This window comes from Callionymus lyra, chromosome 5, assembly GCF_982586985.1.
Source record: "Callionymus lyra chromosome 5, fCalLyr1.hap1.1, whole genome shotgun sequence".
In the NCBI taxonomy this organism is placed as follows: Eukaryota; Metazoa; Chordata; class Actinopteri; order Syngnathiformes; family Callionymidae; genus Callionymus; species Callionymus lyra.
The window spans coordinates 29,934,059-29,958,725 of NC_141822.1; the positions used below are offsets into that span (position 1 = coordinate 29,934,059).

The following is a 24,667-nucleotide window of genomic DNA, read 5'->3' on the forward strand; positions in this document are numbered from 1 at the left end:
AAACTGCTTCCAATAATATATTTTATAAAATAAAAAATGTACTTTATTATAGAAACCCAGTATTGAGTAACAGCTACAAGAATCCAGTTTGTTTAGAAAAAAATAAGAAAAAAAACATTTTACAGGAGTAACACCATGAATGAAAGAGAAGCGTCTCTGTTATAACATTGGGTTTGGTTTCTTCTGCTTGTGTTGATGGGATCAAGGAGAATGAGGATTTTTGCGGCGCAGTTCCTCGTATTCGTCTCTAGAGGCGCCGCTGAGCCCCTGAAAAGAGCAGAAACCTAATTAGAACTGTTTTGGCATCATTAGAATCACCTATTATAAAATGTTATTGAACTCACCTGATAAATTTGATTGTCTCTCCTTTGTCGCTAGAAATGAAATTGTAACACATTTGAAAGGTAGAACCTTTTTTGTACCATGTTTATGATTCTATACAGTGTCTTCCAAATCAAATTCAAAGACTCACATTTGGTCGGATTTCAAGTTCCTTGTATTCCTCATGGCGATCTTGAAGACCCTGAAAACATGACCAACTCATCAGCACATTAATGAAATCTGTTGGTCGTGCAAAAGCAAGTTTGTGAAGTTACCATGTACGTTTCATCGTTCCTCCTCTGGCGTTTCTGATAAAACAACAAAGAAAAGTAACGATAGAAAACTCGCTACTTGTAGCATGATCAAATTAATTTCTACTAACAAATAAATGAATAACATACTTGTCTTTTCTGGGCACTGGCATCTGCATCTTGATATTGGTTATCAACCTTGAAAAAAAAACAAATTAAAAAAATGAATGAATGAATTATTGTTCATCTTAGAATCTTCCTTATATGTAATGTTTTATGCAAAAGCAACACTTACACCAGTGGTTACGGTCTTGTTCCCTTTATTAAAGAACTAGAATAATAAACACACGTTATTTTATTCATTTTATGACTTGAAGATAATTCAACAACATCAATTAAGCATGATAACACAGTTCAATGGTACCTCTGATGAAAGACCCCATGTATCCTCTAAAAGTACCTCCTGTACCTTCTTGAACATTTTTTTATTGGAATTCTATTATAAGTAATTTAATAACTTGGTGGTTTCTCATAGTTTAAAAAGTCTTGAATTCCATAACTCTTAAAACTGCGCCGAGGTTATCTACCTTCTCCTTGAGTAACATTCCAGTAACAACAAGTCCATAGATTCCCAGGACTCCGTCCAGGAGGAAACACAAAATGGGGTCGTCCAGAGTGAGGGCGTCTGCGGGGGTCAGATCATAAAAATAGTATTGAGTGATTAGTGATTACACATTAAAAACAACTATTTCTAGTGTCTTATTAACAATATATCATTGTGAACATTTTTTTTGGATATTAAAATCAAAAACCACTAAAGCTTTTATCTTATCCAATTCAGATATTGACGATGCATTTGATGTTACAAATATATGTATTCATTGTAGCATTAATTCTACTGTATTAGGCAGTTCAATAAATCTAGGAAATGATTGATGTCTACACGTATTTTTGTGTTGGTTTTAAATCTCTCATTTCAACACTTTTAGTTGTGAATGTTTCCAGTGCTTGTTTAGGTGTAAAGAAGAGCAGAAGTTTCCGACCACAAAATGACTTCCTGAACAATCCAAATGTGTCAATACAAAACAACAATGTCAATTTAGAATTAGAATTTAAATTAAATTAAACAACTGCGCTACGGGCACCTTTGTGTTTTTGTATTTTTGTGTAGCACAGGCTTAATGGTCTAAAGAAAACTAAAAACATGTATCTTGTTTGTTTATTTTTTATTACGTGGTAAGAAAAAACAACAAAGCAATGCTACAACTTTGACTTTGGCTGGTGTAACTCAAATGTTTATTATTTTAACTGTTTTTCACATTGAAAATTAAAATGTGAATACAAAGCGGAGAGGAAGTGTTTCCGTCTTAACTCGTCGACATATAAATAACAGTATTATAAAGCCTATTGAACCATCCATTTTTACTTTTTAGATGATTAAAGCACTTATGAACAAAAGTATATCTGACCTGCATTTTGTGGAAATAAGACGAGAAGAGCGACAAGCAGCTTCATTTTCAGTTTCCTGCCACAGGATGGAGAGACAGATGCACCTGCAACTGCAACAGGAAGAGGAGGCGGAGCTTCTCTCTCTTTCTATCCACTGGTTGAAGTTGAGTTTGTGTCACTTTGAGATAAACTGCATGGTTGGTATCTTTACACAATTATACAAGAAAAAGCCCACATTTTGAAGGAAATAAATTTAGCATCTGTGTGTGATGAATAGATTTGTTATAAGAAATAATATCTAAAGAATGTCGTTTGATTTCACATGACGATTCTATTTGTCGCACGTAGTTTGGGACCTTGTCATATACTACAACATTCAACTTTGTTGTTGCATCAGATCAATTCCAACTTCTCTCCAGGTTTATCAAAGTACCATGAAACCAACATGTAATAATCCTCTTTATTCCTTATTTCAATGTATTTACAGATTTTTTACAATCATTACATTTGAACAAGTTGAGCACACAACATATTTCAAAAGGCATCAAACATTTGCAAGCATCAGCTCAGAAAACTTTTATATACAATCCTCATTTGAGTCAGGAAAAATATAATTTGTTTTTGAACCAGAGACAAACCCATAGCTGGTGATTTTAAATATTAAATTGTATAACAATACATGACAATTATTTAAAATATATTCAGGAACATCTCTGTCTTTTGCACCTTTTTGTGTCACAAGTGATCCATGTTTATTCTAAACGCAAAAAATATTTTACTTCAATTATCTCTTTTTATTCTGACTTAATCCTGCTGAATTCACGAACCTCACACAGCAACTTTGAATAATAGATTGTTAAGCTAACACTGTTTTTCAAAAAACAATTCTCCATCTCGGAGCATCATAAACTCTGCAAAGAAAAGAAGTAATATAAATAAAGATTTACGTTGTGAGAGTCCTCTTCATTGATTGTACTGTACAGTTACCTGCAAAGGTTTCATCAGTGGTGCCTCCTGAACGGTGTTGCCTGGAAGTATTCTTCTGGACTCACCGTCTTCACTCCCCCAAAATAATCCAGCACCCAAACCTGTTGCACAAATGGAATGATGAGATCAATCTGATGGGTCAAAGCGCTTTGGCAAATGAAGGTGCTGTCGATCAACCTGTGTGATGTTGAACTTGCTGAAGAACCAGCTGTGATCTGTGGGCCAATCAATCATCTCAGGATGTCGACTGAACAAAGCCTTCTTGGCAAACTCTGCCTCGGTCGCATTGATCTGTTGTGGAGACACGAGTCAGACTTATTTGTGGGTACATGTTTGTGCCTGAAATGTTTACCTCTACGACGGAGCCAGACAATATAACGTGACAGCACAGGGGACTCTGAGGGTCGTAACCTTGTTGCCGACAATAGTCAGTCTGAGCCAGAGACATGGAGAGAGAGGCCTGTGGGTTCACCTGGAAAAAACATCATCAGCATCCAGTAAATCGACAATAATTATTTTATGAGCAGGAGGTTATAGCCAATGGTCGTAACTCCGCTACAAAATTCTCAGAAATAAAACACTTTCTCGTAACTCTTATCGTCCCATGACTGAGGCTTTAACTGAAAAATGCTGAGTCACTCTTTTGTAAGCCTGCTGAGTCATGACTTATCTGATTACAAAAACGTTGCAGAAATAGACCATTAAACAGTCAAAAATAGAAGTCGGTACATATTTCTGGGGATAATTATGTCATATGTATTTGTATATATTAAGTATGTATATGGATATCTTCTTAGTACATGCATTTATATTATACTATCAGTGACCTTGAGTGTCCAGAAAGGCGCCTTCAAATAAAAATTTTTTTTTCTTTTTATCTTATATATATATTTTCTTATATATTACATTTGATAAGGTTATGTATGTAGTATAATTATACTCATATAACTAGACATGTATGTATATCTGTTGTATTTTGATATGGGTGTTTATATATTTCGCGTTTATATGTATATCTTAGTAGCAGTAATAACGAACTAGAATAATATTAGATAACAAGGGGTATGATATTAAAAACTTTTATACGACTTTTTCGAACTATGTTTGTTTTTTTGTTGTTTCTTTGCTCTATTATGCTATTATTTTCTTTCGTTTGCATATAGAAATAGTCACATACAGTTGTAGAGTTGTATATTGAATACATGTAATTAAATGTGTTAATTCATTCAAGTAAAAGTTGATAAATCAGTATCATTATGTTTAATACTTCATGGCAGAATAACGAGTAACTTCAAAATGTTCTTGTGTGAAGTTACCATCAAGTCCTGGACGGAGATCTCCATGCGGGTCAGGTACATGTAGGGCACCCCGGAGCTGCTGCCGGGGGGTCCATCACTGAGCGAGAAGACATTGGAGAAAGGTTGTCCCACCACCGGTGGACGACTGGAGATCGTTGCCAAGGAGCCCCAGTCCACCTGATGCGCGATGAAGCGAGCGACCCGGGCGACCTGGTCGTGCGGCGGCACATGAAGACCATCAGAAAAATCTGATAATACTGCAGTCCCGAGGAGACAGAGGGCCAGCACACGCACGGCAGCCCGGTAAACACCCATGTTGAGGTTAGAAGCTGTAAGTGTGAAACTTCTGATCGTAGGTCTCATAAGTAAAAGAGGAACAACAACATTGGCACTTCCGGTAGTGAGATTTCCAAAATAAAGGGGCGGTCGCACAACTTGCTCCATGCAGCACCGAATTTTTCTTTTAAGTATTTCATATTAAATCTAATAACGTTTATCATGTTACATAGGTATTTTGTTTCTAAAATATAACTTCTTTAAATGTCTTAAATATATGGTTCTCTCATTGAAACATTAGTTTAGTTTGTTGTGTAATGACACATCTCACCGTTTAGACAAATATAGCCTTTAATATCAAATCTTATTTAATAGGGCTTATTCCAAACGTTTTGGAATTGTTTACATTCATTGTATAAAAAAACAAAAACTAAACCAAGTAACTGATCACAGCCACAAATTGCACCAAACGGTAATGGTAGCTTATATAAGTTGTACAGCTTTTAAAATAAAACTTAGGTTTCATCAAAGAGAGTTACAACGTTTTTATTACACCGGGATCATTCACGTCACAAGTTTCATGTAAACTTTCATCAATGGTAAAATGTCCACAGCAACTGTTGCTGCTACACAAACATGGAACATCCAGCGATGGCATTGAAGAACTGAGGGAGTAGTTCCAGGTAAGCTCAGTTCCAGCCTTCACCACCCTAATGCAACACAGAAATCCAACACAAAACAGTCTTAGTCCAAATAAGGAAGTATTACATCTGATATTGATACCATTTGGTACACCAACTTCATATATTAACAATTTAAAAACACCTCAAAGACACAGAGATCATCAGAGGAAACTTTCCATCCCAGTAGAATACTTCCTGCAGTAGTAAGAGTCAGTCTTACCTGCTAGTGAAGAAGGCAATATTAGGGTATTTGGGCTCGTGGGAGTCTGTGTAGACACTCTGGGTGAACATGTTGGGCTCACAGCTGTGCTGCAGGATGGATTCAGATTTTAATAGCCGATAAACTCAAACCCGTTACTGGTTGAAAATCAAATTATGTAGGTGATCTTACATTGAAGAACCGGCTCACGTTCCCCTCCTTGCTAGCATCAAGAACATATACGTTCTCACTCGTCTGATGCCTCTTCAAGCTCCTCTCACCGTTCACTTCCACTCTTCCAACAGCAACCTTCTTTGCTGGCACCTTCTCAAATACCCGCTCTTGTAATGATGAAGGAGGAGCTCCTACCACCACTGTTTGGATCTACTCCAGGCATAAAGAAAAGTGTTGTTAATTCTGAACAAATCAAATGAAAAAGGGTTTACCATATCAGAGTTCAGGCCTAAATTGGCGTCTGCGGGTCCTTGAATAACAGGAACATGCAATGGCTTCGAACCATGCCCGTTTGTGTCCAAAACTTTGCTCCTTCCTTCCAGTACGGGAGGCGCCAACCACTCAGTCACAACCTCCACTTCATCATCAGATGGAAGATCTGCTCTTGTCAGTTTTGGTGGTGGCAACTCAGCAAGTATCTGAGTCTTCCTCATCATCACACCTGGACACAGAAACAGGCTCTCAACTGGTCGTGAATCTAAATTATCAGGCATAAAAGATACAAAGCTCAATAGATCAATAATGTGAGAAAAAAAAATGTCTCTGCTTGCTGTAGTATTACCTGACCCAATAAAAAGATTGTATATGTTGCTCCAATTAGACTTTAAGACATCTAAGGCTGGTCTTAAGAATGTTTACAATTTTAAACAACGGGTTCCCAGAAATCACCTGCATAGATGCACACAAATGTACCCTCATCCAAATCATCAAGACAACGCACTCCCCAACCACAGCGCTCCGTCTGAAAGATCTGGAGGCGAATCCTGATGCCCCTTTGAACGACCCTGTTCTGACAGCGAGCACGATCACAGCCACACCACGGGCCACACTCAAATATTCTGTGGAGATAAGAACCCCCATCAATTAACAAAACAATTACATCAAAGATTATATATTCCAGTGTCTAGCAACTAACCCAGATGAGATTGGCTCCGTTAGTCTCTGGTGGGTGTAGTGTGCACCACCGATGTTCATGGCTACACAGGCACAGTGCTCAGTGTTACTGCAGCCATCAGTGCAGTCACAGCATGCTTTAAAGAGGGAGTTGCGGCTCAAAAAGCAGCCGTGTGGCCAACGCTCCTTCCTGTAACGGAAGTCACTGGGTCTCACATTTTCAGGCCCGATACAGAGATCCACAGGTGTTGGCTCCAAGCCACGACTTATGTCCAACTCTGGCCGCCGGGGAGCTGATGTTATGGAAGTATCCAGATGTACGGCTGCGTTAAAACTAAAGTAATCCACCTGGGAGAAGAAAAACAAAAAGCATTGCAGAGTATATCAAGTCTACATATAATGTGAGATTCTCAATAGACCTGCATGATGTCATAGCTGCTTGTGTCCAGCAGGAAGCTCAATATTTCATCAAAGTCCAGCAAGCTTTTCCCACACGGCGACACATAAAGAATGGACTCCTCTTTTTCTGAAAGCCCCATTTCATTGTCATCTACCTCTCTCTTCAAGAGAGCTGCATTCACTCTCAGGAAGCCACAGAGAAGTGGGACTTTGAGCGGGTTCTGGCTCCAGAATTGTGGAGGAAATTGGGATATTTTGGGTAGGGATGGTATGCAAACCTGTTGAATCAGATCAAAACAACATTAGATTGTTAGCCTTAATAAACTGGCTAGCGTGTATCTCAGAAGTCATTTGTACCCGACTACAGCTATGAGGTTTGTAATGCAGCAGATGCAGCAGCTGCCCTGGACTGGTGGATGACACTTTTCTGCAAGTAGATGACTCCGCTGTGTGGGATTGAGGTGCAGGCTCAGGAGAGCATGAAGATTGGACATGTTGGTCTGTACCATTAGACTCATCTGAAAAATGTAATGCACATGAGTTGTTACCTGCAGACAAGAAACATCTTAACATTGCGGGAGGAGACTTACCTGATCCAATCCCGACTTCAGCTACCTCTGGCGTTGAGGATTTCATGATGGTCCAGTCCAGACAGTCGAGCAACCTCAGACCCTGGACCAGTTCTAAACCAAACAGAATCATAGTCAGATATGAAACACAGAGACCCGCATTTCACTCACCTCTGTCTGAAGCGTTTCCGCTCTTAAGCGCGGTCTTGAGGTACTCAAGGTGGACCAGGATTGTACTGAAAACACGGTCCACGTCTTCCTCGGCCCAATAAGCCCTAGCTCGCTCTGAGAGAAAAACAGAATCAGAACCAAAGAGATACAAGATTCAAAACTATGAAAAAAAGTAAAATGGAAGAACATGTAATGATTCAAACTCACCGACATCTCGGGCATTCAGACGAGCATCCTCCATTGAGCTAACGATATTTAGTAGTGCTAGCCAAGGTGCGAAACAACAACGATAGAGTAGAGACCGTCGCTCAAGCCACAAAAGATAAAACAGTGGTTTATAAAAACAAAACTATTTAATTAAAGTGAATTCATTTTCTTATACATGCCACCTTACATGTCACAGGCGAAGCTCGAATACTTTCTGCAGCTATGGACAAATGAAGCTTCTTGCCGATTGAAAATAGAAAACTAAAGTTAAATCTGCTTATCGTTAATTTTTGGTTAGAAACGTGACCGCTCAAGTTCTATTGTTTTGTTTCGAGTTCATTGAACACGCTAGCCACCGTAGGTTTGACATTATGGATTTTCCCTGGGGATTTGTCTGCGACCACAGTTCAGATGAAAATGTCGCGATTACTTTTTATTTTAAACCAGGTAGAAGTGATAAAATGTCAAACGAATGGAACATATTAATGATGGATTGGTATGGGGCATTTGTTTCTGTATGGATCAGATATCGAGAGGTAAATGGGCGCACCTGCAAGACAAAGCTGAGGAAAAACTTTAACCAACTTATGGGTCCTAGGGAAACTATTGTATTCATCTCCTCCCTGAAAATGGAAATAATTTAAATAAATTATATTATGATTTAACTTTACAATTTTATTTCGGGTGCATTTAAAAAAAAAAAGAGAAAAACGTTCATTAAATGCTTAACGGGGTGCCTTTGCGCGTCCACGCGAGAGCATAATACCGCGAGAGAGGAGACGCATACACCGGTGAGGTTTGGTAACAACGCTGTTACGGTTGTTACGTCACACTGAAATAATGGTTATAAAAGTCAACAAGGAGGTGGAAGGACTCGACCGGCAGCTTCACGGTGTTGCAAGATTAGCGGGTAAGTTTCATTTGTGCATTGATTCATTGAACAACTAAAAGCGGTTGACAGTGAGTGAATTTATATAAAACAATAAAACCAATGTCCAATTATATATAATATGTAGCGCTCGTTTGAAATTGAATCAAACTATACATTCAGGCGGGTAATTGAAACCGGTAAATATTTACGATATATATATATAATATACAGTCTATTGAGAGTTTGTTTGAAATAATTTAAAATAGCGCCTCTGGTGGCCGTTCGGGAACCCGTGCTCTTCGTTTCGAAATTGCCTTGAGTTTAGTTTTTTCTTCTACAATCGTAAGCCCCATGCATTCTGAATGACAAATAGGCTACATTCAAAGTGAGCAGCAGTTTAATATGTATGTTACATTATTATTATTTTGGTTAAGTTGTGTGTAGTCAAATAATAAAAATAAATAAATCTATCTATACACTTGTACATATATAAATCCACATAATAGTGGATGACAATGTTTTTGCAGACCTGCAGCATGTCCTATGTCAATTTTTAATTTGTGCAGGCTTTTTCTTAATTATTTACGTTTGTCACTGTGTTGTCTCTTAAAGGTTTTAATTTGTATGTATTTTTTAACTGTGTATTGTTCTCTTGTTTAAGCGCTTTGTGAACCTGGTCTGTGAAATGAGATTTACAAATATAAATTACTTACTTTACAGTCTTTTTCCATAAACAAATTCCCACTGGATATTAGCTTTGAAGAAACATTGTATACATCTAGTCCTTGTACATGCAAAAAAAACCTGACATACTTTAGAGCAGGGGTCTCCAAACCGGTCCTCAAAGGGCCGGGGTGGTGCAGGTTTTTGTTCCAACCAATAAAGAGCCCCCCCCTTAACCCAATCAGGAGTCTTCAGAGTGTAATCAGTTGATTGACAGTCTGGTGTTGCTTGTTTAAGCTGAAACCTCATTGGTTAAACTGTACATGCTTGATCGGTTGGAAGAAAAACCTGCACCACCCCGGCCCTTTGAGGACCGGTTTGGAGACCCCTGCCTTAGAGGTGTAAAAGAAATATTGAAGGTTTTGGATGAAAGAGAATCTGTGTTTGGGTGATATTATATATAAGGTAAGTTTATTCTTGTTTTTATCAAACAGTGAGGGTGTTTCATTAAATGTGTTTCAGCATGAAGTTAGCTGGTTTGGAACGACCTCCCTGGCTTCCAAAAATACATATGCAGTGTTGGAGGTCGTTCACCTTGACCTAGTGAGAACACAAGGGATACCTCAAACACATTTGTTTTTCGGGCCTCCGGGTCACCTTGACCACACTGAGATAACACAACAGTTAACAGTTTTGGAAAGGTGGGAGATACATCAGTTGTTAAGGCAACTGTAAAGAACTGCACTTCTGTACTTCACTTGGTAAAGGACTCCAGTGCTGAAAGAATTTGGGATGCCATGTCTAACTTACACACACACAACCATAATGCACTTTTCTTCTTCAAATCAACACACACTGAATGAAACATACATTTATTTTTTCTTTAATACAGTTTAAATTATCTTTCCACTCAACATTTTGAGGCCATTTGTCTTTCATCTGTGTTAATCCTGTTTTGTTATGTAGTACATTTTATTGTGAGCATTTATTATTGTGCATGGTGCTCTGTATTTTAACCCTTGTGTTATCTCAGGGTCATGGGGATCTGGGGCTTGAAAACAAATGTGTTTGAGTTATCACCTGAGTTGCCTCTGGGTTAATGTGAACCTCCCTGGCTTCAATAAATACATATGCAGTGACGGAGGTTGTTCACCTTAACCCAGAGGCAACTCAAGGGATAACTCAAAAACATTTGTTTTCAGGCCCTAGGTCAACATGACCCTGAGATGACACATTTGTTAAAGTATATCTAAGAAAAGATAGTGAAACGTTGAAACTATGTCTCCAGCAGCAGGAAGGAATCATGGCACAAGTGCGACTGGCAATCAAAGAAGCTCTATGGGGAATGTGTGCTGCAGATGCCATGTCCATGCCCGCCCACTGGTATTACGATGTCCGTAACATCACTCGTGACTTCGGTGGACCCATAGCTAAATTTGAGAATCCACCAGAATCACATCCAAGCAGCATCCTGAAGTTGTCCAACACAGGTAACTTGCATTTGCAGACAGACTGTAAACTCACAATCAAAAATCTCTGTATAGTGATGGTTTGTTCTGATCCATGCCACAGCTGGGAGCGGTCGCACTGCCTGGGTATCCAAATCCAAATCTAGACAGGAGGTCGTAGGAAGCGTCATTCTTCATGACAAACTCCATCTCTGGAAGCAGGCCGGGGGCTCCACCCATTATCACCATGGTAACCAAAGTCTTCAAACGCTTCTCTGTAGAGGGTCAAGTTACCCTGACCAGCGTTCCGTCTGTTTTCCAAAGGTGCAGATAAATGGGTAATTTTCAATTTGCCAGGGAAGACAATTTCAATTTACAGCAAAAATTAAACTCGGAAAATACTGTAATTTACAACTTGTTGTTTATACATTTGCTGGATTCAACCCACTACACTGTTCTTTCAGTATTGTTTGAAATACTTTCAAAATTGTGGTGGTTGTAAGCACGTTTTTATGTGATTACTGCGACTAACATTACTTTTAAAGAAGCAAATTATCAGACAAAATGACATTGTTCAGTTAAAAAGATCCCAAGTTGATAATCAAATGTTTCAGAATAAAGTAAGTCACCTCAGTGCGCATCATTCTGTGCCCTAACAGTAACAATAAGATTGTAGTAACTCGACGAATGTCTTCTTCTAGGTTTGCAAGCCGGTGAAAATACCCTGAACGTTCTCTGTGCTCTGCAAGCCGCTCGCACGCTGGTGAATGGTGGCTTCACGGACATGTCCAGGCCAGAGGCTCGCGGTGCTGTGTTGGTCGACTATGTGACTTTTATGACCACACCAGGCTCTCACAACGACACCTACGCAGAGTCTTTCCACAGATCTTTCTTCTCGGACTGGCAGGACACGCGACCGACCACAGACTTGGAGGTTGGACTCCTTGTATTCAAATTTCCTCGGTTTAAAAATGTTAAAAGTAGCCTTTATATCGTCAAGTGTTTTTTCTGTAAACCACCACTCTGACCAAGATTTAAGTTTGTGGTGTGTGTGTGTCCAGGTGCTACAGTTTGCTGAGCAACGCTCTAGTCTGGCCTTTTCCTCCACCGTTCCTGATTCGCAGCTGAATGCGATTGGCTGCCTACCCACAATCCTCCCCTTTGCCTTGCTCTCAGCTTCAGCCAATGAGGAGCAAATTGTAAGAAATGTTTTACCTATAGGTACCTTTTTATTGCAATGAGTTGATGCTAAGGGATAATAAGACACACTTTAATGTTACAACTAATCGTATGGCTCTATTCACACTGATAAATAAAATAATTGACCAAGCTATGACACGGTCACGTCCAAACTTGCACGCTGATATATTGTGGTTTTATATTTAGCCAGAATATGAGGTTAAATCGGTGTGTACCAACTGTTTTTTCCTGTTCATAATGAGTGGATTTTTCATAATTCTATTGTTCAGGTGTCTGCAGCTGTGGAGTTTGGGAAGCTAACACACCCGCATCCCAAAGTCTCTGACCTAGTGGCCCTTTACACCAGGGCGTTGCAGGCGGTCCTCGGAGGGGCCAGTGTGCGGCAGGAGGCAGAGCATGCTCTGAAGGAACTTGGTGTTTGGGACACGTGTCGAAGCTTCAGCCGCCGTGCTGCCAAGTCAGTGTTGGAAATTAACTTTGGGTTATTTTTTGATGATTACGGATCTAATAAACAACTCTAAATTATATTTTTAAGGTTTCCTCGGTCATCTCCAGAAGCGTTGCGAGTACACCAGAGTGCCGTTAACAGTCTCGGCCTGGCCTGCTACTTTGAAGGTAAGACGAGAGGTTAATCTTGCATCAATGACTGAATTCTTTCTGACCATATATCTTCCAACAGGAGCGCTGTCCAGTTTGTTCTACTTGGCTTATGAATTCCACGACGACCCTGTGGCAGGAATCCTGGTTAACACCAACTGCGGAGGTATTGATGAGCACAGAGTTGACAAGCGGCCGTTGCAACAGAAACCTTTTGCTTATATCCAGGTGAGAACTGCAACAGGGGCTCTGGACTTGGTGCCCTTCTGTGTGCGGGTGGGTCCTACAAGGGGACCTTTATACCTCGGAGATGGAAAGACGAACTGAGAGACGCAAAGGAATTCATACCAGAAATTATGAGGGAGCAATCAACTAAACTTTGACCGACTGTGGTGGAACTTGACATTTGCCCTACAGACCACTTAAGATACTGGACCTAGAATGTTTTCAATTTATATTATATTTCTTGATCTGTACTTTCCAGTACTGTACTTTCCTGTTTTTTTAAGTGAATGCACAGACCCACAACATGCCTGTGAAACACATGTCTAGTCAAAGTAAAAGTTAACAAACCATACAAAACCCTTGACAGTGCAATTCTATGTGTTCTTAAACTCTGTGCTTTAAGTCTAATGTTATTGAATTCCCTCCATATTAATACAGCTACCTGAAGTACTTGGAAATGTTTGACATCATGGAAATAAAGTTTTTGAAAAAAAGTCACAGGGATTTCTTTTTTTTTGCGAAAATTAGTTATTGTATTTTATATAGTTTGTGATTTTGCACAATAGAAAAAATTATATTCATATAGACGACTTGGTAGCGCCTTCAGTCAATTGCAGAGGTCAATGAACTGTGAATCATCTGGGGCACAGACATTGTAATGGACACTGGATGACAAACTATACACTTGAGCCAGCAGGAGGTGAATACACATTTCACATACAAAATGTGATCATTGTTGAGTTTAGTTGGCAAAATTCTGTTAATAAATCAATGTTCGGCATGTGACAATCAGCAGGTGTTTCTTCCAAAAAGACGATTGTTTCCAGTGGTCATTTATTGTTTGTAACTCCTTCTCCCGGGGTCGGCCTCACCTCCCCCTCCGGCTCACTCGTCTTCGCACAATGACTCAGTACGTGTCTACTGAGGTGAGTCTTGCGTGTGTAGCTCTTACTGCAGATAGAACAAGCGTAGGGGCGATTGCGTTGGTGAGTCAGCATGTGGTTCTTCAGGTCAAACTTCCTGCGCAGATGCTTGCCGCATTCCGTGCATGTAAAAGGCTTCTCTCCTGGAACAGGAAATACAGTTAAGCGACCTCGACAGATGAGTTTTTTTTTAATCGATCGCTTTGCTCACCAGTATGGATGCGTTGATGCTCTGTCAGATGACTGGAAATGGAGAAAGATTTGCCACAGTCCTGGCAGGTGTAAGGCCGTTCACCAGTGTGTGTTCTCATGTGCTTCTGCAGGTCGCCACCAGACGGCCAGCCCTTGCCACACACGTCGCACACATACGGCCGCTCTCCCGTGTGACAGCGCATGTGAACATTGAGGCTGGCGATTGCGGTGAAGCTTTTTGGGCAGTAGGGGCAGCAGTGTGGTCGCTCGCCACGGTGCGTGCGGGCATGTCCCTCGAGCCCATGGATTGTTTTGAAGCGCCGGCCGCACTGAGCGCACAGAAAGTGGCTGTCAGGGGCGTGGCTAACACGATGCACCTTTAAGCTACTGAGCGAACCATATTTCTTCTTGCATACGTCACATTGGTACGAGCGCTTAGCATGGCTTCTCTGGTGAATACGTAGCAGCGTTACACCTGTGGACGACACCGGTGATGTCATTATTATTATTCTTGTTGAGCGATAATGGTTTACAAAGATTGTATTAAAGTGTAAATGAGCAAAAGTGTAAAACTGTAATATTAAGTCATCAGTGTAGGTCTCACCAGAGAAGCTCAGGTCACAGTAGCGGCAGTCATATCGTGGTGTGCTGCCCTCCACTGCGTGTGCCTGTAGGTGCCGCAGCAACTGGGCCTGTGAGCTAAAGGTCTGTTGACAGACGCTGCAGCTGTGTTCACGTTGCTTCTGGGGAGATTCTGCCCCCTGATGAGCGGCACCATCCCTGTGATGCTTTTGGCTGTGATTCATCAGGCTTGACCGTAGCTGAAACTCTGCCCCACAGACCTCACAGGGGTAGACCGGGCGGTGGCTGCGCCGATGAGACCGGAGAGCCCCCTCGCTGTCAAACACCAAATTGCATTGAAAGCAGCCGTGGCTATTGGTGGCGCATGGTATGAGTGAAGTTCGGTCCTTCTGGTTTCTGCTGCTTTTGGGGGCTGAGGCTACAGAAGAGCCACACGACCTGTTAGTGCGAAGGTGTCGGATTACCTGGAAAAGGAACGAGAATCAGATTCAAATATTATACAAGATCCAAACACATGTAGGGTCAGAGGAGCTCATGTCACCTGTGATCTATATATAAAGCATTTTCCACACTGAGGACATCTGTGTGCCACACGCTGGGAATTAGTGGAAATGCAGTTCAGGGCAGTGACCTCAGTTGAAGACTCCTCCATTTGGTCGACTTTAGAAAAAGATCAAGGTGGAGACTCAAGTCTTGAAATTATTTATTCACAAGAAATAATGAAAGCTGCATGAACATACCATCTTTGGACTCTTCATTGCAGAAAACTTCAGATTGTCTTCCTCCCCTTAGAAAATACATCAAATATTTTTACACAGAAAGAGTTGAGATTGTGTTAAAAGCATTACTTACCGCTCTGAACAAGTTTGTCTCTGGTGAACTACCACTGGCTCAATAGGAACCTCCTCCACTTCTTCCAGTCTTTCAGGATCCTGGGTTGTTCCAACTGTTTGGGTGTAAGAGTCTGCTCCATTCAGCCGAGTCCGGAGGAGCTTCTCTACCTCCGAGTCAACTTTGGATGAGGGTACTTGATTTACACGACAAATCTTATTTGTCAACAGCAGCTTCAAGTTTTCAGGCTCGGGCCCTTCAAGACACTCATCCAAGACATCCTCAAGCCATACACCCGTCTAAAACGTGAAGGATTTCATATTAGCAGGCAGCAGTGATGAAAATAAATACATGAGCCTTCTGTTAACTCACTTTTGCAAAGCCAGGGACAGGAAAAAGCTGCTCAAACCGACGAAGGAAGTCAGATAACAGGTTCTTTATGGCTGCATCCACAGTTGGGTCAGAGACATCCTGAATGAGTAAGAAAATATGTTGAATTTAAATGTTAATAAACAATAAAAGGAGATGCAAAAGTAGACACAAAATCTTCGTTTGTCAGATGACACTCACCTTTGCTTTTAATGCTAGAAAGAGAAGGCTCTTCTCGGTTTCTGTTAACAGCTCAGGGATTGCTTCTGTTATAAGAACGATGAAATCCTCCAGCATCCTATAGTTATTCACCCGTTTCTGTTGCACAATTTGCCATATTGCTGCTGTGAGCAGCCGCAGAGGAGGGACAAGGAGACGAAGGACAGGTAAGGACGGTGTGGTCTGTGCTGGAATGTAATGGAAATGTCATGTGAGAATAACCTTTTGAGACACATTCGAGGTTACAATTAAATATTAAATCCTTGAATCAACCGCCTTATAAATAACCCTATGTCCTCAAAACCATAGTAAGTTCTTAATACTGTAAAATCGTAATGTATTTGAGGTACATACAAATGGTTGAATGATAGCTTATTTATTTTAGTTTTTAACATGTGACACAGTTATTCAATTGTTCAGTTGGGAGAAAAAAGTTAGGGTAGCTGCAAAACAACTGATCATTATTTGCAACAGTTTTGTTGAAACAAGCCAATAACATGTACTCACGAACCCATTTCTAGGGATTAAGTGTCCGATTTATTGTTAACCACTGCACTTATGTGCCGATATATATTTAGCATCGGGAGCTAGCAGCAACTGTTTACAAGCGCCTTAACCGCCATGACACCGGATACAGAAAACGATGACGTCACTTCCCCTTTTTAATCTACGCCGTAAATAAATTGACAATGTGGGGAAATAACTACACAGCGATCGTCTCGTTGTATATGGATTAATTGAAACCATTATGATTTAAATTTATTGATGATGATTTTCAGGATGACGAACGTTTTCATGACTGTTAAAATAAAAGCTACTTAAAAAGTCTTACCACCTTCACTTTCAAAATAACCTCTTTGATCGATTTGTTGAATATCAGTCAAATTATTCAATCCGGCAAATTCAATTCAATTATCAAATTCGGCTCTCTCTGTCATTGTATGTGGCAAACAGTAGCATTATGATTAATTAAAATGTATAAAGGTAGCGGTTTGTAACACTCTGAACACACTGAAGATATGTATCACTGTGAAAGTACAGATACTTACCATTACACTTCGACAATACTTATGTTATTGGTAGTACTGGGAAGTTTAGAGAATTCCTTCTGTGGGTCTATGAGACCTTAACCTACTGCTTAAGTGCTGAGGCCAGTGGAAATAAGCAGAAAGCCTCCGCTCTTATATCACTTTTTATTGTTTAGCTATAATTAGCTTTTATGGACATATAGTGGTTTAAATGTGCAGTGCATACTCATCAAGATGAGTAAACAATTTCCAAAAAATGATATACCATACAAATCTATTAATATCTGCTTATATTGTTTGTTCAAATACAATAATGCAACTTCAACAACAATTTACATTAGTAAAACATTAATTATAAAATGAAAAAGGATTTCCGTCTCTTTTATTTCAATCAGGTGATATTTGCCGTTGTCATAGAACAAGTTTTGTGTGAATAACGCTTTTTTGTTGTCATGGAGAAGGAGTGACTTACCCAGACAGCCAGTAAACCAGCTAAGCTGAAGGTAATCTCATCTGATTAGCAAACTGTACAGGCTCAGAGTGGGACACTGACACCAGGAGACCTGAACCTTCACTTGTTTATTTGTTAGCATCTTTACTTGTTTGCTGTCGTGACCTGCCAACAGGAATAATATTGTCGGTGGAGTCCAGATGGATTATGAAGAAGACGGTTTATTTACAGACAATCTCTCCTCTTTAAGGCTAAAGAAGGAGGATGAAGAGGAAGACAATGAAGAGGAAGAAGGAGAAGATGAGGAAGAAGATGCAAGAATCTTCGACACTTGGATGAATCAGTACCGTAGCACTCAGAAGAGTCAGGGGGAAGAGGAGGACAGCGAAATACCAAAGAACGCGGAACACACGCAAACACCACAACAGATGAGAGTTGGTCGTCGGGCGTCACTGCCTTGTCCGGTAAGTAATCAAAAAAAAAAAATAGAAATTACTTAAGTCCTGCCACATCTTGTCAGTTAACATAGAAATTTAACATTAGACAACAAACTATTTTTTACAATGAAATGCATTCAACTTTGTCATGCGATACTGTCCAGGCAACTTTGTCAGAAATGCAGTTGTCTCGGCTCCACACAACCACCTGTGTACCGGTGACAGCTAAAGTTCTGCTGCGTCGCTCCTCCTCCCGTCGCCTCATGCCTCCACCCCAGGATGATAGCATGCCCACTCCAGCTCCTGAAAGAAAATCCTCTCTAATCCCATCTATCCCTGAAGTGGTTGCTCCAGAGAAAAGGAGCGTCCAATCCCAATTTAGGAGACGCAACGTAATGTCACTGGTGAGTGTAGATGACTTCAGAAGTACTGATCCTCCTCTGTTTTCCTTCAACCATACATAAGCTGCATGTGTTTCATTTGCAGAGTGATGCTGATAGTATTTGTATGATTTGTCACGATGACCTCAATAGAGGAACTGGTGGAGCCAGAGAGCTTCAGTGTTCACATACATTCCACAAGGAGGTAAAGTTCCATCTTCAGGGGTGCACATCGCATAATCATGCTGAATTTTAAAACAATATTTTACTTTATATTATCTTGCAGTGTATTGAAGAGTGGCTGTGGAAGAAGCAGTCATGTCCTACATGTCAGGTCCAGGTCTTCATGCCCCAGCCGCTCTACTGGAGTGCCACAAGAGTCAAAGTTCCTTGAGCTCATCGGTGGATGCCAGTAACATCGTGATTTGTCATCAGCAAGGAAGAAGATCAAGGACTTTTTTCTTTGAGATATGGCCAAACCTTACCAGAGTAACCTCATTGTGTGGATGTGTGTTTGTGTGTATGTGTGGGTGTTTGTGTGTGCGGGCGTCTGTGTGTGATGAAGGCAAATGTTGGTTTGAAAAAAAGACAATTGTTACGTAATGTACCAACCAATGCAGTACTGTACAATACCATCTCTACACTTGATTTTTTTGCACTTGTTAATCTACTATCTTGCAGATATCTACATACTGCTGCCTTTAGTAACATATGTACTATGCTACCACTGGTACTAGAAGGATATTGGGTGCTCAACACCAAACAAACACAGAGCTACAGAATCACACATTGGTGACATTTCAGTTGACAGACCTCCTTATAACTTCCCATATCAGGACTTTCAAACTTCATCACTGAAGTGACCAAACATAGCATTTAGGTTTGAATTATAACTAAATATTCAAGTAAGTATTATTGGATTGACCTCTAAAGATTGAGTGCCCCATTTATAATGGCTACCAAGAAGCCAATCCACAGGTGTTCAACAACATATTTAGTACAAGTTTTTTTTTTTAAATTACTCATGAGTAGATGGAAAATTGCTAAGAAGACATTAAAGAGCAACCCTTTGACTGTATTTTATATGTAGTATATTGTATATAAATATACGATGTACTGGAGAAGCTGAGGCTGCAATAAACAATTTAAAAAAACAGTTTCTCAGCTCTGGTTCTTTAAACACGAAGTCATCGTGGGTGGAAACAGCTCCACCTGTTCAATGTCTGTTCGGAAATGGTACTGCAGCCGGAAGTACCACACCTGACGGTGGCAGATCCTTCACCTGGATCAGCAACAGGTGCGTGTACGGCGAATCCAGTTACGTTCGTTTGTGAAGAGAAAAAGTCGAAAGCCTAATGGATAAACTAAAGCGCGTTCTCAGCGGCTCGGACGGCGCGAACTCGGATGTCAGTGGGATCGTTGAGGTGACGTCACACGCAGTCCGTTAGTGTTAACATTAGCCTACTTAGCACTTTGCTAAAAAAGATACGAAAAGTATATTTAAAGTCGTCACACTTTGAACTTTTTACTCATCATGAACATTCAGGGTACAACGTTATCAGTGTGTCTGCATTTCCATTATTAAAGTGTGTTTATCAGATACCATATGTTTGTAAATGATCCTTCTTTAACTGATGTTGAAGAGTTTTAATGATATTTCTTAAATAACGGTGTTGCAGACAAACTGTCATTTAAAAAAAGGGTGATTTATTGCAGCGAGCCAGTGAGGCCAGCACTCTCTCCTGTGGAACAAGAGTGAAGGGGTTTCTATTTTGTTTTCTGCTGGGTGCTGTCTGCTCTATTGTGGTAAGTCATGTGGAGTTTGTTGTTTGTTTTTATCTTTAGTAACTTTGTCTTTGTCAGGGAACAGCTCTGCTGTGGATCCCACGGGTCGGGGTGGCTGTGTTTGCCGTCACATATAGTGTGGGCAACATCTTATCTTTTGGAAGGTAAAAGTACCAATGAATAATACAGATGATTATATTTAACAGTCATTTTCATATGTACAATAGCATGATGTTTCTGGTTGGACCGTGCAGACAGATCAGATCCATGTGTGCTCCTGATAGAGCTATTTCCGTCGCTGTCATGATGGTGAGAACATGACTTTTGCACTAATGTTAGTTGGGACTGATGGAATTGGACGTGTGTTCTCAGACATGTCTGGTGTTGACGCTGTGTGCCGCTCTATGGGTGAGATTCTCTTCTGTCATGTATTTTATTCATTGGAATCTGTTGTTATAACATATAACAATAATGTTGCCCGTGAAAATAATGCGAATATGAAACAAAGTGCAAACACAGATGTTTGCTCATGTTAATTAAGTTTCCAGGTTCAAAGAAGAGAACACTCGAGGCTGTTCTTCACATATTACATAATTAAAAACTGTCGTTCTAACTGTTTGATCTTTGTCTTTCTAGTGGAAGAATAATGCCCTCGCACTTCTCTTCTGTATCTTGCAGTGTCTGGCCTTTACATGGTAACACTCTTTTATACAAACTAATTTAACAAAAACAATTGATCACACTTCCTTGTCTCTGCAGGTACGGCCTCTCGTATGTTCCATTCGTAAGGTAAGAGCACGTACCATTCACATAGATGTACAACATCATACATGTAACATTCTAACTGTGTGTATGTTTGTGTGTTTTAGAGATGGAATCATCAAGATGTTTTCCATTTGCTGCTGAAAGTGCTTCGTCAACAGACCAGTGGGCAATGAGAAAGTAATCCTGTCATGGCATTTCATGGACTTTTTTGTTTGCAGATTAATGTCTTTTCATTTCAAAACAAAACTTTATTTATTCATGATCAATTCTGCATTAGAGGTAGGTAAAAAGGGAACACACTGGAAAGCCCCTCTGAACACAGAGCCAGTGACACACCTCTTACTTCCATGAACAACATAGTTTTTTGCATGTATTTGTTTTGTTTATTTATTTAACGCTGCAGCGGAAAAGATAATTTCAGTTACTAAAATATCTCATATTTAATCCAAAAATTGAGTTAAAGGGACCTTATCTGTTTTAATTTTATTTCCCAAACCTTGGTCTGGCGTGAGTTCTAAACTTCCGACTTCTCGACCTCTTAACTGGTTGATGCCTTTAGAGAACATCTACATTTTCTTTTCACACACAATTTTTGAAATTATAAATATATGTATTTTAACGTCGGGAAACTTAATAATGTATTGAATTGATCAACAGATGGTCAGGATTCTGTGATTCGACAAGAATCCACATCATTGCCAGTTCTTAGCTTCCCAGGCAAGCTAGCACCTGATCTCCACATTGATTTCTTTCATACGTTTACGTTGAAACGTATGGATGTTTTTTTTTCTATGAACTGAGATATAAGCTCTGTGAGGATTGTTATAGACATTAACTGAAACTGACACTGAAAAGACAGAAAATGGCAATTTGTTCTTTTTCACCTCTGATGTTTATGGGTCCAATTTTCAAACACTTCTTTCTCCATTGACGTTTGAACACTTTAAAAAATGTTACATTATTAGTTGTTACTGGAGCATTATTAGGTCAAGAATAATCTGTTGTCTTCAGTATGGTTGACCAATTCAAACTTTCCATTTTAATGAAGGCTAAACTATTAAAAACAACTCACTCACTGACATGACTTTATATTCACATCATAATAACATGTTGGGACAGTTTTGTTATTGCTAGTTTAGAATGTAAAATGGAAGAATATGCATTTTTATTTTAAAATCTGTGTTGTTTTCCCCTGAATGTGTACAAACTCTGCAAGAAAATGTTGTCTTTCATATTGATGACCTCTAAACGATTTAGTTACGGTGATACTTTTGCATTATGTACCTTTTTTAATCATGATGGTAAAAAGTTACTACTTATATTTTATGTGTATCTTGTTTGATAAATGTGACTGATTTCCTTAATAATGTCATTTTAGAATGTAAATGGAATACAAAGATTAAATAATGAGCAATTGATCTTATAAGTAAATGAATGTAAAGCAGGGAATTTACTGATATATTTTCTTGATTGATGTTTTTCATTAACACTGTTGATAAAGATTTAAAAAAACAACCTGTTATTGAGTTTTCATTTACAGAAATATTGTTTAAATAGAAGTTTTTTATTTTCAATGACAATCTTAATAATTATTAGAAGAGAAATTGGGCAACCATTGATGCGGTTGAACTCACACTTTAAAAATGTTTCTGTTGGTAAAAATAAATTAACGTCCATTATGCATTAATTTTTAATTAACATTCATTCTAACTAACGTTTTCACTGAGCAAAAACGATGTCAATAAAATAATATATATATATATATATACAGTATATATATAAACTGCTACTGCATACAATACCTATAGCTTTCAAAAGCATATGTTTCAAATTATCATTTAAATCATTCAAAAAAGGTGTTAGGAAAATAAAATAAAAAGGGAGAAAAGGAACAAATATCGTGTGAAATAGAACATGCATACATACAACACATTTTCAAATCAAAAGTATAACATTTGTCATTAAAGGTCAACTAAAACCCAACTCTCCTGACTCACTCAAATGTTTCAAACATTGAAGTCTTCATCTCCAAGATGCATGATTCCTCATCATGACTATGTTTTGAACTTATTACTTTATAAAGTTCTTACCCGTCTGAAATCTCGGTGAACAAGAGGTTCCGAGAGCAGAGTCCATTATGACGTAATAATGGCTTCACTCCTCCTCCAGCCAGCTGTAATCATGCCTCGCTTTGTTTATACAATGAGTCCCTTGGTGTTGGAGACTTCCAGGATTGATAGTGCGCAGTGACAAACCTTGATGCTTGACCAATCACAGCAGAGTGGGAATGGTTCTGGTAAATTAGATTTTAGCTCCAGGAAAAAAAAGTTTTTTAGTGTTTTTTAAAAAAAACATTATACTTATTATACAATACTATATACTTATATCATAAATATTTCAAATAAAAGAGAGTTTTGTTCAAACAGACACATACTGATGAGTACAATAGAGGTCAAAGATCTATTTAAGACACACTTAAATCAACACAGTAGTTGCTCTATACTACATTGTAAGAATAAACCAGAAATAGAAGAACGCAGGTCAAGGGCCACAAATGGCCCCTAAGTCACACTAAATTCAACCTGATTTTGGTTAAAAAGTTGTCTCTGTTTAAATTAACCCTGGTGTTATCTCATGGTCAAGTTGACCCGAATGCCCAAAACAAATCTGTTTGTTTTATTCCTTGTGTTGTCTCTGGGTCAAGGTGGCTTCCAGAAGTACAAATGCAGTGGTGGAGGTTGTTACCATGGAGATAATACATCCTCTTAAAGGTAGGATAAAGGATCATGCAGGTGGTTGTTTTATGGTAAAATAGGGGCTGTATCTCATTATAAATATAATTAATTAATCTGATTGCTGCATCAAAAGCATCATGGAAATACAAGTTCAATAGAACAAAGACCAGCCCTTTGAACAACTGTGTGTGTTGTGTGTATTATATAGAGCACACATGGTGGATTCTGGTAAGTCAGTAAATCCTGTTAAAGATGTTGTCTGATTAAAACACACACACACACACACGCGCTGGGTATCAAATAACTGGTGCGTGCGTGAGTGACCAGGTGACATTTTAGCCACCAATTGAGGAATTAAAACAGAAGCTTAGCGGAGCCCTGGTCCGTCAAAGTTCTATTGTGGTGCTGAGGTGAAAGGTCAACCTTTCCTCCCACGTCATTATTTTATTTGAACCGTTTCAATAGTCACTATTCTAAAAACTTTCGCCCAAACCTACATCCACCATTTGTCACACCTGACAGATGCAGTGATTGACAGGTGCTATGGGAAAGAAGGACGGACCAATAAGAGCGGCCGCAACCTCGTACGGAGCTGCTCTGTTGTTGAAGAGACGCTTTGGCTGCTTGACGTTTGTTAACCTCTCTAGAGTTGTTGAGTCTGTGATCAGCTTATCAGCCTGCAGGTCAGTCTTTCATTATCTCTCACATTTACATCCTTTGCTCATTTATTTGAAATCTACCACTTTTTAAACTCTATCTCTCTATATATAATGGGTGATACTGAAGGTTGAATTTTTATGTATTGTTGTCTTAGAAGTCTGACTTTAAACTGTGATAATGTTGATTTAAAGATGTTATTATCATTTCAACAATAAATTAGGTACTGGTATTTATTTTTATTAAATATTAACATTCACATACTCTTTTAATAGAAATCCCTTTGATTAAAAAAAAAAAAAAAGTTTATGAGACAAAAATGTATAATTAAAATGACTTTATTATGTTTTTGTTTTTTTTTGCCTAATTCT

General features: G+C 39.2%; 7 protein-coding genes across 10 annotated transcripts; 3 read left to right on the forward strand and 4 right to left on the reverse strand.

The window, feature by feature from the left end:
• Positions 1-7: 7 nt before the first annotated feature.
• Positions 8-2,151, reverse strand: cd247 (CD247 molecule). Its single transcript, XM_087792610.1, has 8 exons — positions 2,042-2,151; positions 1,160-1,257; positions 868-903; positions 723-770; positions 597-629; positions 473-523; positions 345-374; positions 8-267 (listed from the first exon to the last, which is right to left on the reverse strand). The coding sequence occupies exons 1-8, from the start codon at positions 2,085-2,087 to the stop codon at positions 202-204; spliced, it is 408 nt and encodes a 135-aa protein (XP_087648736.1). The 5' UTR covers positions 2,088-2,151; the 3' UTR covers positions 8-201.
• Positions 2,152-2,467: 316 nt separating this feature from the next.
• creg1 (cellular repressor of E1A-stimulated genes 1) lies at positions 2,468-4,671 on the reverse strand. Its single transcript, XM_087792611.1, has 5 exons — positions 4,325-4,671; positions 3,361-3,480; positions 3,186-3,299; positions 3,009-3,109; positions 2,468-2,932 (listed from the first exon to the last, which is right to left on the reverse strand). The coding sequence occupies exons 1-4, from the start codon at positions 4,667-4,669 to the stop codon at positions 3,023-3,025; spliced, it is 666 nt and encodes a 221-aa protein (XP_087648737.1). The 5' UTR covers positions 4,670-4,671; the 3' UTR covers positions 2,468-2,932; positions 3,009-3,022.
• A 441-nt stretch (positions 4,672-5,112) lies between these two features.
• Positions 5,113-8,267, reverse strand: setdb2 (SET domain bifurcated histone lysine methyltransferase 2). Of its 2 annotated transcripts, none has more exons than XM_087792612.1 (11): positions 7,939-8,267; positions 7,732-7,845; positions 7,582-7,674; positions 7,349-7,509; positions 7,012-7,269; positions 6,615-6,940; positions 6,368-6,537; positions 5,911-6,140; positions 5,657-5,848; positions 5,486-5,574; positions 5,113-5,292 (listed from the first exon to the last, which is right to left on the reverse strand). In XM_087792612.1, exons 1-11 carry the CDS (start codon positions 7,970-7,972, stop codon positions 5,118-5,120), a joined length of 1,842 nt encoding a protein of 613 aa, XP_087648738.1. In that variant the 5' UTR covers positions 7,973-8,267; the 3' UTR covers positions 5,113-5,117. The 2 variants fall into 2 exon arrangements, 1 of the variants encoding a protein (XP_087648738.1); XR_015711378.1 differs by having other exon boundaries at positions 5,251-5,292; positions 5,486-5,569.
• Positions 8,268-8,618: 351 nt separating this feature from the next.
• Positions 8,619-13,394, forward strand: LOC148080222 (uncharacterized). Of its 2 annotated transcripts, none has more exons than XM_087791851.1 (9): positions 8,619-8,848; positions 10,764-10,962; positions 11,045-11,170; positions 11,622-11,854; positions 11,982-12,119; positions 12,390-12,577; positions 12,656-12,735; positions 12,800-12,883; positions 12,946-13,394. In XM_087791851.1, exons 2-9 carry the CDS (start codon positions 10,776-10,778, stop codon positions 13,098-13,100), a joined length of 1,191 nt encoding a protein of 396 aa, XP_087647977.1. In that variant the 5' UTR covers positions 8,619-8,848; positions 10,764-10,775; the 3' UTR covers positions 13,101-13,394. The 2 variants fall into 2 exon arrangements, with proteins under 2 accessions (XP_087647977.1, XP_087647976.1); XM_087791850.1 differs by having other exon boundaries at positions 8,620-8,848; positions 10,761-10,962; positions 12,946-13,393.
• A 52-nt stretch (positions 13,395-13,446) lies between these two features.
• LOC148080223 (uncharacterized) lies at positions 13,447-16,680 on the reverse strand. Of its 2 annotated transcripts, none has more exons than XM_087791848.1 (9): positions 16,570-16,680; positions 16,041-16,246; positions 15,843-15,941; positions 15,492-15,769; positions 15,380-15,426; positions 15,181-15,299; positions 14,662-15,103; positions 14,077-14,532; positions 13,447-14,008 (listed from the first exon to the last, which is right to left on the reverse strand). In XM_087791848.1, exons 1-9 carry the CDS (start codon positions 16,571-16,573, stop codon positions 13,773-13,775), a joined length of 1,887 nt encoding a protein of 628 aa, XP_087647974.1. In that variant the 5' UTR covers positions 16,574-16,680; the 3' UTR covers positions 13,447-13,772. The 2 variants fall into 2 exon arrangements, with proteins under 2 accessions (XP_087647974.1, XP_087647975.1); XM_087791849.1 differs by having other exon boundaries at positions 16,566-16,670.
• Positions 16,681-17,737: 1,057 nt separating this feature from the next.
• On the forward strand, positions 17,738-18,748 carry LOC148080224 (uncharacterized). Its single transcript, XM_087792614.1, has 4 exons — positions 17,738-18,001; positions 18,139-18,378; positions 18,461-18,559; positions 18,641-18,748. Exons 1-4 carry the CDS (start codon positions 17,738-17,740, stop codon positions 18,746-18,748), a joined length of 711 nt encoding a protein of 236 aa, XP_087648740.1.
• An 872-nt stretch (positions 18,749-19,620) lies between these two features.
• LOC148080225 (vesicle transport protein SFT2B-like) lies at positions 19,621-22,399 on the forward strand. Its single transcript, XM_087792615.1, has 8 exons — positions 19,621-19,778; positions 20,071-20,160; positions 20,218-20,303; positions 20,367-20,448; positions 20,512-20,547; positions 20,776-20,834; positions 20,899-20,928; positions 21,009-22,399. Exons 1-8 carry the CDS (start codon positions 19,710-19,712, stop codon positions 21,043-21,045), a joined length of 489 nt encoding a protein of 162 aa, XP_087648741.1. The 5' UTR covers positions 19,621-19,709; the 3' UTR covers positions 21,046-22,399.
• Positions 22,400-24,667: the final 2,268 nt, after the last annotated feature.

Excerpts from the sequence above, each read along its gene's own strand:
- cd247 (XM_087792610.1), bottom strand. The coding sequence starts at position 2,087 with ATGAAGCTGCTTGTCGCTCTTCTCGTCTTATTTCCACAAAATGCAG. Across the intron at positions 1,258-2,041 it reads CTTATTTCCACAAAATGCAG|ACGCCCTCACTCTGGACGAC; the intron begins GTCAGATATACT and ends TGACCCCCGCAG. Across the intron at positions 268-344 it reads GAGACAATCAAATTTATCAG|GGGCTCAGCGGCGCCTCTAG; the intron begins GTGAGTTCAATA and ends TGCTCTTTTCAG.
- creg1 (XM_087792611.1), bottom strand. The coding sequence starts at position 4,669 with ATGAGACCTACGATCAGAAGTTTCACACTTACAGCTTCTAACCTCAAC. Across the intron at positions 3,481-4,324 it reads TCTCCGTCCAGGACTTGATG|GTGAACCCACAGGCCTCTCT; the intron begins GTAACTTCACAC and ends TGTTTTTTCCAG. Across the intron at positions 3,300-3,360 it reads TGTCTGGCTCCGTCGTAGAG|ATCAATGCGACCGAGGCAGA; the intron begins GTAAACATTTCA and ends TCTCCACAACAG.
- setdb2 (XM_087792612.1), bottom strand. The coding sequence starts at position 7,972 with ATGGAGGATGCTCGTCTGAATGCCCGAGATGTCG. Across the intron at positions 6,141-6,367 it reads ATTTGTGTGCATCTATGCAG|GTGTGATGATGAGGAAGACT; the intron begins GTGATTTCTGGG and ends TTCTGTGTCCAG. Across the intron at positions 5,849-5,910 it reads TAGGCCTGAACTCTGATATG|ATCCAAACAGTGGTGGTAGG; the intron begins GTAAACCCTTTT and ends TGCCTGGAGTAG.
- LOC148080222 (XM_087791851.1), top strand. The coding sequence starts at position 10,776 with ATGGCACAAGTGCGACTGGCAATCAAAGAAGCTCTATGGGGAATGTGT. Across the intron at positions 10,963-11,044 it reads CCTGAAGTTGTCCAACACAG|CTGGGAGCGGTCGCACTGCC; the intron begins GTAACTTGCATT and ends TCCATGCCACAG. Across the intron at positions 12,736-12,799 it reads CCTGGCCTGCTACTTTGAAG|GAGCGCTGTCCAGTTTGTTC; the intron begins GTAAGACGAGAG and ends ATCTTCCAACAG.
- LOC148080223 (XM_087791848.1), bottom strand. Across the intron at positions 15,427-15,491 it reads AGACAAACTTGTTCAGAGCG|GGGAGGAAGACAATCTGAAG; the intron begins GTAAGTAATGCT and ends GTATTTTCTAAG. Across the intron at positions 15,104-15,180 it reads GCTTTATATATAGATCACAG|GTAATCCGACACCTTCGCAC; the intron begins GTGACATGAGCT and ends TTCCTTTTCCAG.
- LOC148080224 (XM_087792614.1), top strand. The coding sequence starts at position 17,738 with ATGGATTATGAAGAAGACGGTTTATTTACAGACAATCTCTCCTCTTTA. Across the intron at positions 18,002-18,138 it reads GGGCGTCACTGCCTTGTCCG|GCAACTTTGTCAGAAATGCA; the intron begins GTAAGTAATCAA and ends GATACTGTCCAG. Across the intron at positions 18,560-18,640 it reads CACATACATTCCACAAGGAG|TGTATTGAAGAGTGGCTGTG; the intron begins GTAAAGTTCCAT and ends ATTATCTTGCAG.
- LOC148080225 (XM_087792615.1), top strand. The coding sequence starts at position 19,710 with ATGGATAAACTAAAGCGCGTTCTCAGCGGCTCGGACGGCGCGAACTCG. Across the intron at positions 19,779-20,070 it reads ATGTCAGTGGGATCGTTGAG|CGAGCCAGTGAGGCCAGCAC; the intron begins GTGACGTCACAC and ends GATTTATTGCAG. Across the intron at positions 20,835-20,898 it reads CAGTGTCTGGCCTTTACATG|GTACGGCCTCTCGTATGTTC; the intron begins GTAACACTCTTT and ends TTGTCTCTGCAG.